This window comes from Eimeria maxima, genomic scaffold (genome assembly GCF_000499605.1).
Source record: "Eimeria maxima Weybridge genomic scaffold, Emw_scaff120, whole genome shotgun sequence".
NCBI classification, from domain to species: Eukaryota; Apicomplexa; class Conoidasida; order Eucoccidiorida; family Eimeriidae; genus Eimeria; species Eimeria maxima.
Genome location: NW_013563427.1, coordinates 33,661 through 52,500, shown reverse-complemented (window position 1 = coordinate 52,500; position 18,840 = coordinate 33,661). Strand labels below are relative to the sequence as shown.

Here is an 18,840-nt window from a genome sequence, read left to right as displayed (position 1 = left end):
CAGCAGCAGCAAATGAGCAGCTAGATGCTGCACTTGCTGCAGTGTATGTACACCAGCCCCATCTACGTCCTATGGTTGCTGCAGATATACAAGGAAGGTTGCTGCTGCTGCTGCTGCTGCTAGCAGCAGCATATCTATCTGGATGCGTGCTGCTGCGCTGCTGCCGCTTCTTATTCTGCTGCTGCTGCCGCCGCAACAGACGCAGCAGCAAGCGCAGCAACAAGAAAGTCTTTGCTGCAGATACATCAGCAGCACAGAAAGCAGCAGCAGCAGCAGCAGGCAGCAAACCTCCTCTTCCTCATCATCGCTTTGGTAGGGAAGTTGCGCATACACCCCAACCTATGCCTCCTCGTCCCCTTGATCTAGATAAAAGAAAGAAGTAAATTGCTGCTGCTGCTGCTGCTGCTGCTGCATCAGTAGCAGCAGCAATAGCACATGCAACAGCAGTAACAGGAGCAAGAACAGCAGGGTTTCGTGTTGGAACAGCAGCAGCAGCTGATGCTGCAGCAGCAGGTGCTGCAGCAGCAGATGATGATGCTGCAGCAGGAGATGAAGCTGCAGCAGCAAACGGTGCTGCAGCAGCAAATGATGCAGCAGCAGCAGCAGATGACGCTGCAGCAGATGATGACGCTGCAGCAGTGTGCAGCGTAATGCTGCAGCAGAAGCAGCAGGTGCTGCAGCGACAGCAGCAGTTGCTGCTGCTGCAGCAGCAGGTGCTGCAGCAGCAGCAGCAGCAGCTATGTTTGTGGCCTAGTGGCAAGTTTTGTGTGGCAGCAGCAGATGCAGCTTTGCTGCTGCAGCTCTGCTGCAGCGGCTTGGGGTGTATGTACACCTGCTGCATACTGTGTGTGTCGGGCGGCTGCTGCAGCAGCAGTAACTGCAGCAGCAGCAACTGCAGCAGCAGCAGCAGTGCTGCCTTCTTCCCTCATTCTGTGTAGCAGCGGCTGCTGCTGCTGCTACTTTCCTATTCCTTACAGTCATTCCTTTGCTGTAGCTGCAGCAGCAACTGTAGCAGCAGCTGCAGCAGCTTGTACAGCACAACTAACAGCAGCAGCAGTTGCTGCTGCTGCAGCACAAACAACAGCAGCTGCAGCTGCAGCTGCTGCTGCAGCAACAAAACGTTTCACCTTACGGCAGTAACTATACTCCCTTAATGCCCACGAGGCAGCTGTACAGCAGCAGCAGCTGCTGCTGCTGCAGCAGCAGCAGCAGGTACCTTAGTATCAGTAGCTAGCTGAGTAGCTACATAGCTAGCTGTATATGTAGCTATATAGGTAGTTGTGTAGTTAGTTGGCTAGCTAGCTAGCTGTGTAGTTGGTTAGCTAGCTAGCTAGCCGTGTAGTTAGCTAGCTAGCTAGCTAGCTAGCTAGCTAGCTAGCTAGGTGTGTAGCTAGCTATCTTTCCTCTTCCCTATTTAGGGGGCTAGAGGAGGCGAAGGTTTTAGCTGCCAATACACCGCAGGTGTTGCTGCTGCAGCAGGTGTTGCTGCTGCAGCAGATGTCGCTGCTGCAGCAAGTGTTGCTGCTGCAGCAGGTGTTGCTGCTGCAGCAAGTGTTGCTGCTGCAGCAGCTAGCCAACTATTACTAATAGCTATCGTGTTAATCCCTAGTGCCCTCCCAACCTAGCTAGGTAGCTAGCTACCTAGCTACCTAGCTAGCTAGCTAGTTACGAGCCTGGCTAGCTAGCTAGGTGGCTGTCCATCTATCCAGTTAGGTAGCTGGCTAGCTGGCTAGCTAGTTACCCAGCTAGCTAGCTAGCTAGCCAGCTAGGTAGGTAGCTAGCTAGCTAGCCAGCTAGGTAGGTAAGTACAGAGTGTTGATTGTGTGCACAAGTATAAGAGGATGGAAAGATATCGTCTAGCAGATGTGAGGTGTACATACACCTCAAACTGCAGCAAAGTTGCTGCTGCTGCTGCTGCTGCTGCTGCAGGCAGCAAGGTTGCTGCTGCTGCTGCTGGCAGCAGGTGTTTTAACAGTTTGCAGCAGCAGCAACAGCAAAGAGCTGCAGCTCTTATTGCTTCTGTTTTTGATGCTGCTGCTGCTGCTGTTGCTGCTGCTGCAGCTGCTTAACTTTATTCTCTAGTGCTGAGACTCTTGCTGCTAATTCTGCTGCTGCATGCGCTGCTGCTCTGCTGCTGTTCTCGAGTTGCTGCTGCTGCAGCAGCAAGCAGCAAGTCCCTGCAGTGAAGAAACCTAACGTAAAATACTTAAGCCGCTGCAGCAAGGGGACACGTCGCTTCTTGCTGCTGCTGCTGCTGTCGCTGCTGCTGCTGCTGCTGTTGCTGCTGCTGCTCTTCTCAATTGTAGGAAACAGCTTCGAAGGAGATGCGGCATTTGCTGCTGCTGCTGCTGGTGTTGCTGCTGCGCTGCCTCTGAAGAAGGAAAAGAGTCCCTTGCTGCTGCTGCAGTCGCTGCTGCTTTTGCTGTTGCTGTTGTTGTTGTTGTTGCTGCTGCTGCTGCTGGGTTTTGCTGTGGAGCTGATGTATGAGGAAGGGCTAATGCTGCTTATTGCTGCCTTGGGGTTTGCTGCTGCTGCTGCTGCAGCAATATTTCCTGCTGCAGTGCTTATTGTGTCTTTAGCGGTCTTGCTTGCTGCTGCTGCATTATCTTTTGCTCCTGCTGCTGCTTCTTTTCCTGCTGCTGTTGCTGCTGCTGCTGCTGCATCTCCCTTCCACCCTGCGAAGATGCTGAAGTGTCTGCGCTGCAGTGCCAATCTTAGGTGCTGCTGCTGCTGAGCTGCTGCTGCTGCTGTTGTTGTTGTTGTTCTTGCTGCTGCTACGGTAGTTGATGCCACTGGGCTAGCGGCAGCAGCAACAGCGGCTGCTGCTGCTGCTGCTGCTGGTGTCCGTATAGCTGATAGCAGCATAACGGCGTTAAGAAAAAGCTATTAAAACTTGCTGCTGTTGCTGTTTTTTTCTTGCTGCTGCGCTGCTGCAGCACATATTTGCTGCTGCAGCAAGGAAGGATGGCATTGCAGCAGCAGGGCTGTCGGCGCTGCCGTTCCACCGCATGCAAGACTAAAAACCCTAAACCCTAAACCCTAAACCCCAAACCCTAAACCCTCATAAACAAAACTTTAATAACATTAATAATAATATTTATTTATATTAAAAGAAGATTTCCTTTTATATAGGGAGAACAGCTTCGGTGGCGCCGCCCGGCTGCTGCACGCTGCACTGAAACCGTAAACCCTAAACCCTAATTCCCAAACCCTAAACCCTAAACCCTAAACCCTTGCACTTCTTTTCAATCAAAATGAAAGGAAACAGGAGAAATGTGTTGTGGGGGTTTTGCTAGTTGGGTTGCTCTAGCCGTCGGATTTCCCTTGTGACCATCCCTGCTGTATATAGAGGTAGCTAGGGTTTAGGGTTTAGGGTTTAGGGTTTAGCTTATCGAGGCCCTATACACCCTCTCTAAACCCTCTAAAAAGGGTTAATATTCCTTCTTCCATTCTCCCTTCATGGAAGACTTTGTATCTGCTGTCCCACATAAATACGCGAGGGTAACTAGCAGCAGCTAGCTAGCTAGCTAGCTAGCTAGCTAGCTTGCTTGCTTGCTTGCTGTCTAACTATCCAGCTAGCTTGCTGTCTAGCTATTCAGCTAGTTAACTATCTAGCTAGCCAACTAGCTAGCTAGCTAGCCTGCTATGGGGGATCTATAATGATGACTGGTTAAGTGCCGCCTCCCCCAAGTGCTGCATGCACAATAAGACAAATTCACGGAGGTTGCCCCTTAATATACCTCCTTCACTCGCCCAAGGGTTTAGGGTTTAGGGTTTAGGGTTTGGCGTTTGTGGGCCCCACCACGGGCATTTGGCGCAGTCGGTAGCGCGTGGGTCTCATAATCCCAAGGTCGCGAGTTCGAGCCTCGCAATGCCCATCTTCTAGGGTTTAGGGTTTAGGGTTCTAGGGTTTAGGGTTTAGGGTTTAGGGTTTGAGTGCGTGAGTCTAACAACGCCTTTTTTGTTTCTTTTGCTCTCTTTATCTCCTTTGCTGTCTCTTATTGTCTCCTTTTATCCCTTACTGTCTCCTTTTATCTCTTATTGTCTCCTTTTATCTCTTACTGTCTCCTTTTACCTCCTTTTATCCCCTTCTCTCTTTTATCCTCGTCGTAAACCCTCAAGCTTCAACTCTAAACCGTAAATCCTATACCATCAGCTATAAACCCTAAACCCTAAACCCTAAACCCTCAACGATAAGCCGTATCATGGGGCTCCTTTGTTTATGTTTTAGGGTATAAGCGTTAGCCTTTATGCCGTAGGCTCTATGGTTTATGCTTTATTGTTTAGGGTTTGTCTTCTAGGGTTTAGGGTTTAGGGTTTAGGGTTTAGGGTTTAGGGTTCCGATCAAGGGCATTTGGCGCAGTCGGTAGCGCGTGGGTCTCATAATCCCAAGGTCGCGAGTTCGAGCCTCGCAATGCCCACTAGCTTATTTATTTAATTAATATATTTATTTTATTTATTTTATTCTTTTTATTATTTATTTTATTTATTTTATTTCTTTTTTATTTTCTTCTTTTTATTAAAAAAGAAATTAAGACCGTTTTGTATATACGCCTATACCCACAAACAACGGCGGCGCATCTTCTTGCTGTCTTCCTTCTGTCTTGAATTGGATAATTATACTTATTTTTTGTTTATTCTTATCTATTTTTTATTTATTAATTTATTTTATAAGGAATAAAACAGAGAAAAGGCAAGAAATGTGCAGCAGCAATTGCTGCTTCCTTCTGCCATTATTAATATACAGTCAGCAGATATGTGGGCACCTCGCTCGTTCGTCTGTTGCTGTGGTGCGCTCACCAATTAAACCACCAATTAAATAGTTAACAAATTTAATTATTTAATTATTTTATGATATTTAAATTAAAATAATTATTTAAATATAAAAAATAATTTAAATTAATGTTTTATTTTTTTATTTTGGGTTAAGTAGGCGATTGTACAAAAAAACCCTTGTACGCATCGAGGGGTTCTTCGTTGCTTATGCCCTTACAGCACTTCGCGCTTTTTTTTGTATTAAATAGAACCAAATAAATTATTTTAAATAAAATTAATGAACAAATATTTAAATGAATTAAAAAAATAAAACAAATCGAGGCGCAGTATGCGGTTTATTACGGGTGTATGTTCCGCCGCGCCCGACGGGGAGCCCAATGACCATGGGTAACCCCGCCATCATGGGCGTTTTTGCTAGTAAAAGTCCCATTTTATTTGCCTTGTTAAATTGTATTAATGTTGTTTAATTTATTGTGCAAAAGGAAGCAACAAAAATGGCATTTTTTCGCTGCTTCCAGCACACACAGCAGACGCGAGGTGACCAATGGACCACTGCACCAACCTGCTGCTAACAGACAGGTCTATTGAGCCCTCTACATGCTTTATTTTCTTTATTTTCTTTGTTTTTTATTGTTAATCATATATTGTTTTATTATCTTCGTTAGTCTAATTAGCGTTTTTTTCTCGTCTTGCCAACAGCTACTGACCCCCCGCTGCTGCTGCTGTTGGCGCTGCTGCTAGTGCTGCTGCACTGAGCTGCTGCTGCTATCATATTTTAACGTCTTGCCGTTGGTCGCTCTGCTTCTTTGTTGGCTGCCAGGTTTGATTCAATTCTTACTTATTTATTTTTCTTGGCTATTTTTGCCCCCCCTAGTACTGTTACACCATTTGAAGCTGCTGCTGCTGCTGCTGCCGCTGCTGCTGCTGCTGCTTCCATGACGTTAATAGCAGCAGCAGACACCCTGCACACTCGGCCGCAAACTATCAAAATCGTAAACCCTACAAGAGACAAACCACCAAGGGGCCTTTCCCGTGCTGCTCAGCTGCAGCAGCAGCAGGAACGCCAGCAGAGACAGCAGCAATTGCAACCACACCACGAGCGGCTGCAATAGCAAAAAAAAGATCAGCAACAGCAGCAGCAAGAGCTGCAGCAGCAGCAGCGGAACATCACACCCATTGAGGTGTACGTACACCTCAACTTTCTTTGCCGACGCAGTAATGCCTGCTGCAGTGGAGTCGGAGTTTTGCCCTTGCTGCTACAGCTGCAGCAGCAGCAGCATTAGCAGCATGAGCAGCGGCAGCAGTACGAGGAGCAGCAGCAGCAGCAAAGATAACAGCACCTGCAGCAAGCATACACAGACACTAGGACAGCAGCAAACTAACGCATGCATGTCTTCCCTCTTGCGTGTCTTTAGGGGGGTTTATCGTCTCTTCTCTTCCCCGTTGCTGCTGCAGTTGCTGCTGCTGTTGTTGTTGTTGCTGCTGCTGGTGCAGGAGCAGCAGCTGCGTCTCCTCTATATACACGGCTGCCAGGCAATAGACGCCCTCAATGCATGCAGTGGTAAGGGCAGCAACTTTGGGGCTTGGCAGCAGCAGCTGCAGCAAGCAGCCGTTGCTGCTGCTAGAAGGATGCATTGGCAAAGTCCTGCTGCTGCTGCTGAAAGCAGCATCTGGTCCACGCTGCTGCTGCTCCTGCCCAATGTGTCCCCACTGCCGCCGCCGCAGCAGCAGCAGCAACAGCAACAGAAAATGCAGCGGCAGCATGCTGCTGCTATGCTACCCTTCGAGCAGCAGCAAGAATGTTTAAGACTTCGATGGCTTTCTCTTGCTGCTGCTGCTGTTGCTGCTGCTGCCCTTCTGTCTCAGTTATTTCCCTTGCTGCTGCGGTGTCTGTGGCCCTTCTTGCGCCTCGTTATTTCTCCTTTCTTTCCCTCAAAGAAGCAGCAGCAACAGCAGCAAGAGCAGCAGGAGCAGCAGGAGCAGCAAGTACAGACCACCTCTGAGGGTAGCCCCACAGACTGCGCTGTCTCTGACAGCAGCATTGCCCGTTGCATGCAGTTAAAGAGACAGCAGCAGCAGCAGCAGAAGCAGCAGCAGAGGCAGCAGCAACGACACTGGCACTGGCGGCACCTGAAGCAGCACCAACAAGAGGAGCAGCAGCAGCAGCAGCAACAGCAGCAGCTAAATAGCTGGATGCATCCAAGGAGTCTCTTCTGTCGTGATATGCTGCTAAGGGCTGCCCCTGTCTCTGTGTCTCCCCACAGCCGCAGCAGCAGCAGCATCCATTCGCCTCTACCCGAAGAGCAGCAACAGCAGCAGCAACAGCAGCAGCAACAGCAGCAGCAACAGCAGCAGCAACCACAACAGCTGGATCAGCATAAAAAACAGCGAGAAACGGCTGCAGAGTCACATGCACCTGTGGCGTCGTCGCTAGAGCAGCAGCAACAGCAGCAGCAGCAGAAGCAGCAGCAAACAGCAGGTGCATGCGAGAACACAGCCAGCTGCTGCTGCAGCAAGTGCTGCTGTCCCCATAAAGGAGAAACAAAGAGAGTTGGGGGATTAGTAAAACGCAGAAGCAGCAGCAACCTGCTGCTGCTGCAGGACAGCAGCAACAGCAACAGCAACAGCAATTTGTGGTATGGGAGCGGCCGAGCAGCAGCAGCAGGAGCACCTGCTTTCTCCCCTGTATTATCTCGTCCTCCTGAAGGACCTCGCCACCCTCATGCAGTGGCAGCAGCAGCAGCAGCAGGAAGAGGAGGAGGAGGAGGGTTTAGGAGGAGAGCAAAATACTTTTATATTGGAGACTCTAAGAACTCGTCAGATGCAGACAGCAGCAGCAGCAACAGCAGCAACAGAAATACATTAAGGTACGGAGGGAACAGCGACAGCGACATCAGCAGCAGCAGAAGCAGCAGCCTCAGGTGCAGCAGCAATAGCAGCAGAAGCAGCAGCAACAGCGGCAGCGGCAGCAACAGCAGCAGAAGCCGCAGCAGCAACACTTCACGTTGCGGCAGCCCTCAACAATTGACAGCAGCGGGCAGCCAAAGCCTCCTTGGTAACGTGGCGCACAGACAGCAGCAGCAGCAGCAGCAGCAGCAGAAGCAGCAGCAGCAAAGGCACGGACAAACGGAGCTGCCAGAGCAGCAGCAGCTGCAGCAGCTGCAGCAGCAGAGGCAACAGCTGCTAAGGCGGCTGCAGAGGAAAGGTGAGTGGTTAGGAGACCGGCGGGGTTCTTCGCTGCAGCATACGGAGCAGCAGCAGCAGCAGCAACAACAACAGCTGCAGCAGCAGCCACTGCAGCAACAACGGCTGCAGCAGCTGCAGCAGCATACAGAGCAGCAAATGCTGCAGGGAGAGGAAGCAGAGAGACGAAGGCAAACAGATAGACTTAAATCGCTGCTGCTGCAGGATAAGCAAACATTATTGAAGCAAGAACCTAAACCCTAAACCCTAAACCCTAAACCCCAAACCCGATTTTATTTTATCTTCATTTCAACACGACATCCTTCTAAACCCTAAACCCTAAACCCTCGCTTGCAGACAATGCATCTTAGACGAACAAGCAAACCACCACAGAAACACTCTAGCATGCAGGTAAACAAATAACTACATAAAAGGGGGGGGAATAAATAAATAATTACTTCTATTTATTTATTTTGTACACATGCGAGAGTTGAACGCGGGACCTGCGGCTTACGAATCCAGCGTACTACCAACTGAGCTGAAATGTTTAGACGGGTTTGCTCTAAACTTTAAACCCTAAACCCTAAACCCTAAACCCTATAGTTCTAAACCGACAGCCCTAAATCTCAGTAGGGCGTAGTTGCTAGGACTAGCAAGGGGATATGATCTAGGGGTGCATGATTGTAGTTTAGTGTCTAGGGTTTAGGGTTTATGCAGTGGATACTATTAGCGTTTATGTCAATGACACAATTGAGTAGCTCATCACAAACCCCAGGTGCAGCAACGCATGCACTAGATGCTACCTGTGCATGCAAGACTAGAGATATGCATTCAAGGATCTAGGGTTTAGGGTTTAGGGTTTAGTGTTTGGGGTTTTGGGGCCCCATCACGGGCATTTGGCGCAGTCGGTAGCGCGTGGGTCTCATAATCCCAAGGTCGCGAGTTCGAGCCTCGCAACGCCCATTTCCTTGTTGTTTCGCAGTGCCTTAAACCCTATACCGGAACCCTAAACCCTAAACCTAAACCCTTAGACCCTCCAACTCTGGTACTGCTTGCACGGGCGTAGTGTTGTGTGTGTACATGTGTTGCTGCAGCTATAGCCTTTTATCCGTTTCCACGTACTGCCACCCTCTCCAGTATGGTGTGTTAGCGACTAGGGTTTAGGCTTTAGGGTTAAGGGTGTAGAAATCAGCATCGGCAGGCAGCACGAACAATCGGGCATTTGGCGCAGTCGGTAGCGCGTGGGTCTCATAATCCCAAGGTCGCGAGTTCGAGCCTCGCAATGCCCATCTCCCTGTTTTGCAGTGTCTTAAACCCTAAACCGGAACCCTAAACCCTAAACCCTTAGACCCTCCAACTCTGGAACCGCTTGCACAGGCGTAGTCTTGTGCGTATACATGTGTCGCTATTGCTTTCTATCCGCTTCCACCTACTGCTAACCTCTCTGGTGTGATGCTTTAGCCATTAGGATTTAGTATTTAGGATTTAAGGTCTAGGGTTTAGGGTTTTCAAATCAGCATCAGCAGCCTGCCCGACCAACCGGGCATTTGGCGCAGTCGGTAGCGCGTGGGTCTCATAATCCCAAGGTCGCGAGTTCGAGCCTCGCAATGCCCACCTCTTCTCCAATAACTCTAGGGTTTAGGGTTTAGGGTTTAGTGTTCAAAATTTAGGGTTTAGGGATGACGGGATCATTGAACCTGTTAAGGGCGTTTGGCGCAGATGGTAGCGCGTGGGAATCAGAAAAACCTTATAACCCAAGGTCGCGAGTTCGAGCCTCGCAACGCCCAATTTTTATTCGGCATCCCAAGGGTATAGAGTTTGAGATTTAGGGTTCAGGGTTTAGGAATGATGGTTTGGAGGCCCCGTCAAGAGCGTTTAGCGCAGCCAGCAGCGCGTGGGAGCCAGTCCAACCTCTAGACCCAAGGTCGCCAGTACGAGTCTCGTAGTGCCCAACTATTCTAACATACCTCCAGTGTTTACGGTTTAGGGTTCCGGGCTGATGGTTTGGGGTGCCATTAAGGGGATTTAGAGCAGTTGGTAGGGCGTGGGAGTCGGAGAAACCTATAAACCCAAGGTCGCCAGTTCGAGCCTCTCAATCAATCTGCATTCCTATCCCAGGGGTTTAGGGCTTAGGGTTTAAGGTTTCGGGCCCGGACCAAGGGCGTTTAGCGCAGTCGGTAGCGCGTGGGTCTCATAATCCCAAGGTCGCGAGTTCGAGCCTCGCAATGCCCATCTTCTTTTTGCTATACCTAGGGTTTAGTGTTTACAGCGCAAGGTTGGGGGGTCTAGGGTTTGGTGGCGCCAGCCCGGGCATTTGGCGCAGTAGGTAGCGCGTGGGTCTGATAATCCCAAGGTCTCGAGTTCGAACCTCTCAATTCCCATCTGCTTTCCTATCCCAAGGGTTTAGGGTTGAGGGTTTAGGGTTTGGGGGCCCCCACCACGGGCGTTTAGCGCAGTCGGTAGCGCGTGGGTCTCATAATCCCAAGGTCGCGAGTTCGAGCCTCGCAATGCCCATCTTCTACGATTTAGGGTTTAGGGTTTGAACACTTTTTTTATTTTGTTTTTCCTCTCCTTTTCTTCCTCCTACCCTCCCCCTCTGTTGCTAAGAACAGGCGCCTCCAGTTGCACCGCTCCCCCAGCTGTCTGGCTAGCTATCTCACACGCTAGCAAGCCAGGGAAACTAGATAGTTGCACCTCAGCTAGCGAGTAAGCTGGCTAAATAGCAGGGCTAGCTAGCTAGCTAGCTAGCCACAGGAATGCTCGCCGATGTTCAGCGGGCATACGTGCAAACAGGGCTTGGCGCTGGGGGTCCTTAAAGAGGGGGTAGGCTAGCTACCTGCTGCTGTTCTTGGCTAGCCGTGGCGTTCTGTGGCGACCTGTAGCTAGCTGTAACTAGCTGTGGCCATCGATTGCCAGGTAGGGCTAGGTACGGTTAGTTTCGTATATCAGTGGCTAGGCCTAGTTCGCCGGGTCTGGCTGGGGCTAGCTGTAGGTGGCTGTAGATAACCACGGCTATTTTTGGCTTGTCTGCTGCTAGTAGCTAGTGCTTCCTCCTCCTTCGGTCTTCTCCTTGAATCTTCTCAGGAGGGGGCAAGGCAGAGTTCCGAGGGTTTAGGGTTTAGGATTTCGGGGGTAGTGTTTAGGGTTTAGTGTTTAGGTTTAGGAGGCTTGGATGCACGGTTTCATGTCTGGTAGAGGAAACCTGACAGGGGAAAGCAATTGGTTGTAGTGTTTAGGGTTTAGGGTTTAGAGCTTACGTTGTTCAGCTTGGGGGGTCACCAGCGTACGGCAGGCTCGTCCAGGGTTTAGGGTTTACGGGTCCAAAATTATGGGGATAGAAGGGCCATGTGGCAAAATAAACCCCAAAAAGTGCTTAACATGTGGGGAGTTAGCCTCAGGATTTAGGGTTTAGGGTTTAGGGTTTGTTACATACTTGTCGTCGGCCGAGCGCTCGGCGTTTGGCTGTGGATCGTCTAGGGTTTAGGGTTTAAGGTTTGAGTTGGTTATCGTTTGTATTACTAATTGTTTTATCAAAGTTGTGAATTGTTTTACTGAAGAATTAACGTTCATTGTCTAGGGTTTAGTGTTTAGGGTTTAGGGTTTAGGGTTTGCCAGCAGACACAGGGGGGCCCCTCTAACGGACTCACACGCCTGGAGCCGTCCTTTGTATATTTTTGAGCCTTCTCCCTTAACACACACGAGGGTTTATGGTTTATATTATGTGGTTTAGGGTTTAGGGTTTAGTGTTTATGGTTTACAATCGCTTGATGCGGTCATTGCAGCCTGCTGCGGCGGTTGGCGGTTGCCCGCCTGAGGGTTTAGGGTTTGATAGGGTTTAGTATGGTATATTAGGGTTTCGAGTTTGTACGAGGGTTCATTTTAGGGTTTATACATGGCGTATTTCGCCTCCTCCTCGCCTCTGGCCCTACGGACCTCCGTATAAACCCCAAACCACAAACCCTAAACCCGAAACCCGAAGATGGATCCTTTTACGGCGTTTGCTTTATTAGAACTAGCAAAAGAAGATAAAATTACTTCTTTAGCGGTTTGTTCTTCTGCCGTTTTCTTGGGGACAGAAAATGGAAAAATATTTAACTGTGCGGTGTCGCTACCGCAAGAGGAGGAAGGAGAGGTACGCTAAACCCTAAACCCTAAACCCCAGTTGTTTCTGTTTCAGGCAGTACAAACCATAAACCCTAACTTCTAATCTCCTTTACATGCAGCAGCGTCTTTGCCTTTCCCGTTCGACGTTGAGGGTTTTGAGTCCGGTGGTTTTTGTTGCCGCGCGATGGTTTAGGGTTTAGGGTTTAGGGTTTGCATGCAGGCCAAGGCGACAATAAAGGCCCAGATGCAACTGCCAGCAAAGAAGCCCGTGCAAACCATTGCCTTTGTGGAGAGTATTTCCCTCCTAGCTGTCTTACAAGGTCCTGCTCAAGGGTTTAGGGTTTAGGGTTCAGGATTTGTGGTTTTCTGGGATCAATGTCTAGGGCTTCGGATTAAGGGTTTAGGGTTTAAAATTTACGGATTAGGGTTTAGGGTTTAGGGTTTATTGGTGCTTGTTGCAGATGGCTGTGTGTATCTTCTTCCTTTTTCCCTCTCTTCTGCTGGCCATGTTCTAGCAAAAGGTAAGTCAATACTTTTATTTATTCATTTATTTATTTTATTTATTTATTTTATTTATTTATCTATCTTTCTCTTCTCTCATTGTATCTCTGTGTTTATCTCCTCTTTTTCTTGCTGCTGCTTCCCCTGCTGCGCCTCTTGGTCTTTCTCTTGCTGCTCCTGCTGCAGCAACAGCAGCAGCAGCATTAGCAGCAGCAGCAAGCAACAACTGCAGGTATAGTTTATGTTTATGTTTGCAGGTGTTTGCGGTGTCTGTGCTGAGGAGCAAGAAGCAGCAGCAGCAGCAGCAGCAGAATCCGGAGAAATAATAGATACATCTAAACCCTCACGTTTATTTATAGGAAGAAAAACCCTAATTGAGGTGTATACGCAGCGAGGGTTTGATTTTTTCTTGGATTTCTCCTTTAATATTACTAAACCCTACAAAGAAATTAAACACTTATTCTTCTTTTTTAATAAACTTCTTATCATCACTAATCATGATTATCTTGTTGCAGACCCTAATACAGGGTAAACCCTAAACCCTAAACCCTAAACACCGAGACAGCAGGAGACGCATCGTACAAGTCTTCTAATGTGATGGTTTTTCTGCCCTTTCAATATACAGACTATGGTTTAGGGTTTAGGGTTTAGGGTTTATTCTTGTTCCTTTGCTGCTGCTGCTGCTGCTATGTGTGCGCAGAATGTGGCGGGAACTACTAGACCGTGGCAGCAGTAGCAGCAGCAGCAGCAGCAGCAAGACCAGCTCCTCCACCGCACCAGGCAGCAGCAGCAGCAGCAGCGGCTTAGTATGCAGGATATATAAGAGCCAACAAGTACTATTAGGAGGACCGGAGCAATTAGGCATTGCCTTTTGTCTGCAGTCTTTGCTGCCAGCTAATAAAAACTCCCTCCTGCTGCCAGCAAATACTGCTGCTGCTGGTATCCTGCTGTTGCTGCTGCTGATACCCTGCTGCTGCTGCTGCTGATTCTGCTGCTGATTGTGCTGATGCTGCTGGTGGTGCTGCTTATTCTGGTGCTGCTGATGCTGCTGCTTGTCCTGCTGCTGGTGCTCGTGCTTCCGCTGCATCATATCCTGCTGCTGCAGTGGTCCTTATCTGGTAGTTTCGTCTAAACCCTAAACCCTAATTGAGTGTTTATGTGTAGCATGTAGCGGCCCCTATATGTTGGTTTCCTCTAAACCCTAAACCCTAATTGAGTGCTTGTATGGAGCATGTAGCGGCCGTTATCTATTGGCCTTTGAGTTATCTATTGATTTCCTCTAAACCCTAAACCCTAATTGAGTGTTTGTGTGCAGCATGTAGCGGTCCTTATCTATTGGCCTTTGAGGTTGGAGGAAGTGTTTGGGGAAGTAATTGGAAGACTTCTTCTTTATCTCCATTACAATCTATTTCTCTTCCTTCTCCTGTTGCTGCTGCTGTTGCTGCTGTTACTGCTGATCTTCCTCAATTAGATAATAATCATTCAGACACAAACCCTATCTTTGTTGCAGCTGCCAATACACTCCAAATACTCCTTCCCGTCCCCTTTAAACACCAGGTATTTAGCGAACACACCAACAGCAGAACCAAATTTAGGGTTTAGGGTTTAGGGTTTAGGGTCTGGGGTTTAGGGTCTGGAGGTTTGGGGTTTGCGGTTTACGGGTTGCGTGCAGTTACGGCAACTGCTGCTCGCTGGACGTGTTGCTGATGCATTGGATCAGCTTAATGCCACCTTCTCCTCAACGGATCCCAGACGTGTAAACCCTAAACCCTAAACCCTAATTCCTCCTGCATGAGAGGAATAACCCCCTGCTCTTTCACTGTATGGGAAAATCAAGCTTTAGGGTTTAGGTGCTAGGGTTTACTTCCTCCTACATTCCCATCTTTCCCATTGAGGATAAATAGAATAAATAGGATAAATAGGATAAATATTGTTTAGGGTTTAGGGATTAGGGTTTAGGGTTTAGGGTTTGTGTGTAGGCTGAAGCTCTGGGGCAGTTCCATTTGTTGGCGGGTTGGAGTCGTTTTTCTTCTTTGAATTTTCCCGTGGCATTTCAACATTTCTGTCATGCGCCTCTTGACTTGGGTCATCTTCTTGGTATAAACCCTAAACCCTAATCCATAAGCCCTAAACCCTAATTCCAATGCCCGAAACCCTAAAAGTCCACTAGGTCTACGAGGGAAAGGCCGTGACGTCCCAGGATGTGAACACCCTCCCACACAAGAGCCGCGGTCTGCCTCCAGCTGTCCCAGGAAAATTAGGGTTTAGGGTTTAGGGTTTTTTGCTGCAGCTTTCTGGCGTCGCATGTGGCCATCATGGCTGCAAATGCCGCTAATGAAAGAAACAGAAAACCTTCTTACTCATAATCCTCCCTCTATATTTCCCCCCCCCAAGGAGCTCCCTGACTTCGGTGAGCTCTAGGGTTTAGGGTTTAGGGTTTGGCGTTCAGGAGCTAACGACGCTAGGGTTTATGCAGTGCGAGGGTTCCTTCAATCGGGCCTACCATCTAGGGTTTAGGGTTTAGGGTTTCTGCTCAGTCAAGGAGATTATAGTAAAGGGGCGAAAGCCGACAGAAACAGACGGACAGCTGAACGCGAAGCAACAAGTCCTTGTGGAGGTACACTCAAACCCTAAACCCTAATTTTTAAACCCTAAGCCCTAATGCAGGTTCAGCAGGCTGCCTACCTAAAAGCAGATGCGTGATACTTGCTGCTGATACTTGCTGCTGATACTTGCTGCTCAAAACACAGGCTTTCTAGGGTCTAGGGTTTAGGGTTTGGGGTGTATGTGCAGATGGCCAACGGGGCCCTCTGTTCTTTCCTCCTTAAGCAGCGGCAGCTGCTGCGCTCTGACTATAATGGGTTTTGTAGATTTAGTATCAGCAGCAGCAGCAGCAGCAGCGACAGCTGCTCTGCTGCTGCAGCTGCTGCTGCTGCAGGAGCCAGTGAAGGAAGGCAGAAACAACTGTTGCTCCTGCAGGCCATCGACACAATCCTCGTTAAACTCCTTGTAAGCCCTAAACCATCAAACCCTTTGGAATTCACCAAACCCTAGCCTGTGGATTGGGGTTTAGGGTTTAGGGTTCCTGATGTGTATGTGCTGCAGGTCGAGGCAGATGACATTCGGTGGCAGCAGCTGCTGCTGCCGCGTCACGATTCGCTGCTGCTACAGCAGCAGCAGCAACAGCAACAGCAGCAGCAGCAGCAGCAGCAACTACAATTTTTAGGGTGTACATGCAGTGTTGAAGACTGCCGTTTGTTTTTGTTGTCCATCTGCCGCACGGATGCACTTGCGGCTCTCCTGCAGGTTCGTAAACCCTAGACCGCAAACCCTAACCCATACGACTAGGCGGCATATTAAACCCCAAACCCTAAATGCAGGCGGCAGCCAAAAGCCTAAACCCTAGGCTTGAGGAAAACCCTTGTTGCCTCCTTGTTGCATTGAGGGTCTGTCTGCAGCTGTCAGGAAGAACCGAAGAAGCATTGGAGCTGCTGCTGCAGCACCAAACAGGCAAGATATTAATTGTCTCCTTTTTATTTTATTTGTCTCCTTTTTATTTCCTTTGCCTCCTATTTGTCTCTTTATTTATTTGCCTCCTTTTTTGTCTCCTCGTCTGTATGCATGCATATAAATAAGTATAATTATAAATAAATAAATAATCAGTGGGGTGTACGTACACTGCAGATTCAAACTCTTCTCCTTCAAAAACAGAAACAACAATTCCCCCTCTGGAACAAATGCTGCTACTGCTGCAGCAGGTGGTACAGCAGCAACAGCAACAGCAGCAGCAGCAGCAACAGCAACAGCAGGAGCAACAACAGCAACAGCAGCAACAGGCAGCATCCCTGCTGCGACGGTTTGCCCCTCTCGTGTTGCGTGCAAACCCTAAAAGGAGTGCGGCAGTGAACCCTTAAACCCTAAACCCTAAACCCTTACCCCTAAATTTGTGCCCGCCGATAGAATTTCGTATGGCTGACGATCATCTACGCTTTGGAGTTTAGGGTTTGGGGTTTAGGGTTTAGGGTTTGTTGTGTGCAGCGATAGACCTGTTTATGCAAAAGGGATATTGCCCGCTTCCTGCTGCTGAGGTGCTGCAGCTGCTGCAGCAGCTGCCGCCGCAGCAACAGCAGCTGCAGCAGCAGCTGAGGGAGGCCTTCCTTGAACATTTGCTGCTGGAGGGTTTGCTGCATGACCCCCAAATAGAGACAGAGCTCGCATCTATCTACATAGATAGAGGTAGGGGTTTAGGGTTTAGGGTTTGTGGTTGCGCAGCCCTCTCCTGTGGTCTACGGCGACAGCATGCATGAGCAAGCCTAAACCCTAAACCCTAATATGTGGTTTGTGCTCAGCTCTAGCAGCAGAAGGAAAAGCAGCAGCACCAACAACAGCAACAGCAGGAGAAGCAGCAGCAACACCGGCAGTAGCTGAAGCAGCACCTGCTGCTGCAGCACATGAACTGAGGGAAAGGCTTTGCTCTTTCCTGCAGCAGCAAAGCAGCTATGATGTACCCAGCCTGCTAAAAAAGGTAAACCCTAAACCCTAAGCATGGTGTTGTCAGTAGGCGGCATCGGATGGCTACGTCTTCATCTTTCTCCTCTTGCACATGTTGCTGGTGTTGTCATTGCTTTTGCTGTTGCTGCTGCTGCTGCTGCTGCAGGTAGAAGGGTCTGATTTGATTGAAGAGAAGGCGATTCTTTACGGAAAGGCAGGGGAGCACGAGTGAGCAACTACACCCTAAACCCTAAACCCTAATTTTTTTTCTGAGGGGTCTCCTAACCTAGATAAAACCCCAAACCCTTGCATGCATGCATGCATGCATGCATGTGTGCATATGCTCAGAGCAGCACTGATGTGCTTCGTTAAGGACAGGAAAGATGTCGCAGCAGCAGAACGCTATTGTGCTGCAGCAGAGCAGCAGCTGCTTCCGCTGCTGCTGCAGCTGCCGCAGCAAGAATACGACGATATGAGGAAAACCGATAGGCTATGGTGTATACCCGTTGCAGAGGCGCAGCAACAGCAGCAGCAACAGCAGCAGCAACAGCAGCAGCAACAGCAGCAGCACCAGCAACAGGGCTACGGAGGTATGTGGCGGAAATATGCAGATACAGCACACAATCAAGAAGCTTCAAAGCATACGTCCTCAAGCCCGCCTGCTAGGGTTTAGGGTTTTGGAGTAATAGGGCTTAGGGTCTAGGGTTTGAGGTTTGTATTTTGCGTCTGCAGCAAACAAACGAACGGCCGGATTGCTGCTGCTTCTTCTTAAGGTGAGAAACCCTCCACCTTTCGTGTTTTACAGTAGTCTAGGGTTTAGGGTTAAAGGCTTAGGGTTTAGGGTTTAGGGTTTTGGCGGTGGCGTCTGCAGGTATTGCTCAATTGCTGGCGTGAAGCCTCTGATGAAGCAGCAGTAGCAGCAGGTGCTTCAGCAGGAGATGGGAGAGCACCAGCAACCCCTGATGCCGCAGCAGCAGCAGCTACAGCAACAGCAGCATCGGGAGATCCTGCTGCTGCAGCAGCGGGAGCCAACGGGGAGGCAGGGACAACAGCGGCAACAGCAGCACCACCACCAAGTGGAGCAGCGGCAGCAGCAACTGCAGCAGCAGATTTTTACTTGCAGAACGCGTTGCTGCTGCTGCAGCGGCATGCTGCTTCCGGTGCTTTTCCTTTAAGGGCGGTGTTTAATTTACTGCCTGGTAATCTGCTGCTGCAGCAGCTGTCTTCTTTTATTCGTGTGTCTCTGCAGCAGCAGCAAAATGCTTCTGCTGCTGCTGCTGTTCATGAGAAACTCTGCAGCGCGGATTATCTTAATGTCTACACGCAAGTAGCAGCAGAGAAAAGCAAATGGATCGAAATCAACCAAGAAACGTAAACCCTAAACCCTAAACCCTAGTCTCACGAAATCTCAGCTCCCCGCAGGCACAAAGCACTCGGCTCGCCTCCTTCGCTCTCAACGGTTTAGGGTTTAGGGTTTGTGATGTGGGTGCAGAGCCTGTCCTCAATGTGCCCGTCGGATTGGAAGTCGAGGGTTTGCTGCTCTCCCTGATGGTCGCTGCCTGCATGTGCAGTGCAGCGAGGGTCTGGAGTGTAAGTACACCTAAATTCTAAACCCTTAACCCTAGAAGTAGCTGTAGCCACGAGAATACACCCTAAACCCTATCCAGGAAGCTTCATACACTGCGATATAGACGGGCCCTCTCTACAGACCCTAAACCCTTCTTTTGTGCGTGTTGCAGCCTTCACTGCTACCCCCGCTAACGTTGGCGGCTGTGGTCCTCCCCC

General features: G+C 49.4%; 4 protein-coding genes across 4 annotated transcripts in view; 3 read left to right on the top strand and 1 right to left on the bottom strand.

Moving 5' to 3' along the window:
* The window catches only part of EMWEY_00015270 (hypothetical protein, conserved), a gene marked incomplete at both ends in the record, with an annotated part of 1,887 nt that extends 949 nt beyond the window's left edge, over positions 1-938 (top strand). Inside the window, one exon of the mRNA XM_013477370.1 lies at positions 418-938. Within this exon, the coding sequence (XP_013332824.1) occupies positions 418-938 (521 nt within the window). The remainder of the gene's footprint in view (positions 1-417) is intronic.
* A 1,072-nt stretch (positions 939-2,010) lies between these two features.
* EMWEY_00015260 (hypothetical protein) lies at positions 2,011-2,865 on the bottom strand (the record flags this gene model as incomplete). The annotated part of the gene is made up of 1 exon (XM_013477369.1): positions 2,011-2,865. One exon carries the CDS (start codon positions 2,863-2,865, stop codon positions 2,011-2,013), a length of 855 nt encoding a protein of 284 aa, XP_013332823.1.
* Positions 2,866-6,525: 3,660 nt separating this feature from the next.
* On the top strand, positions 6,526-8,223 carry EMWEY_00015250 (hypothetical protein; the record flags this gene model as incomplete). Its single annotated transcript, XM_013477368.1, has 1 exon — positions 6,526-8,223. The coding sequence occupies one exon, from the start codon at positions 6,526-6,528 to the stop codon at positions 8,221-8,223; it is 1,698 nt and encodes a 565-aa protein (XP_013332822.1).
* Positions 8,224-11,938: 3,715 nt separating this feature from the next.
* EMWEY_00015240 (hypothetical protein, conserved) lies at positions 11,939-18,659 on the top strand (the record flags this gene model as incomplete). Its single annotated transcript, XM_013477367.1, has 19 exons — positions 11,939-12,091; positions 12,284-12,356; positions 12,525-12,584; positions 12,751-12,796; positions 13,265-13,370; positions 14,195-14,320; positions 14,544-14,661; positions 14,855-14,974; positions 15,102-15,181; positions 15,358-15,573; positions 15,670-15,870; positions 16,323-16,458; positions 16,603-16,800; positions 16,914-17,089; positions 17,222-17,283; positions 17,404-17,645; positions 17,788-17,828; positions 17,927-18,426; positions 18,548-18,659. The coding sequence occupies 19 exons, from the start codon at positions 11,939-11,941 to the stop codon at positions 18,657-18,659; spliced, it is 2,766 nt and encodes a 921-aa protein (XP_013332821.1).
* Positions 18,660-18,840: the final 181 nt, after the last annotated feature.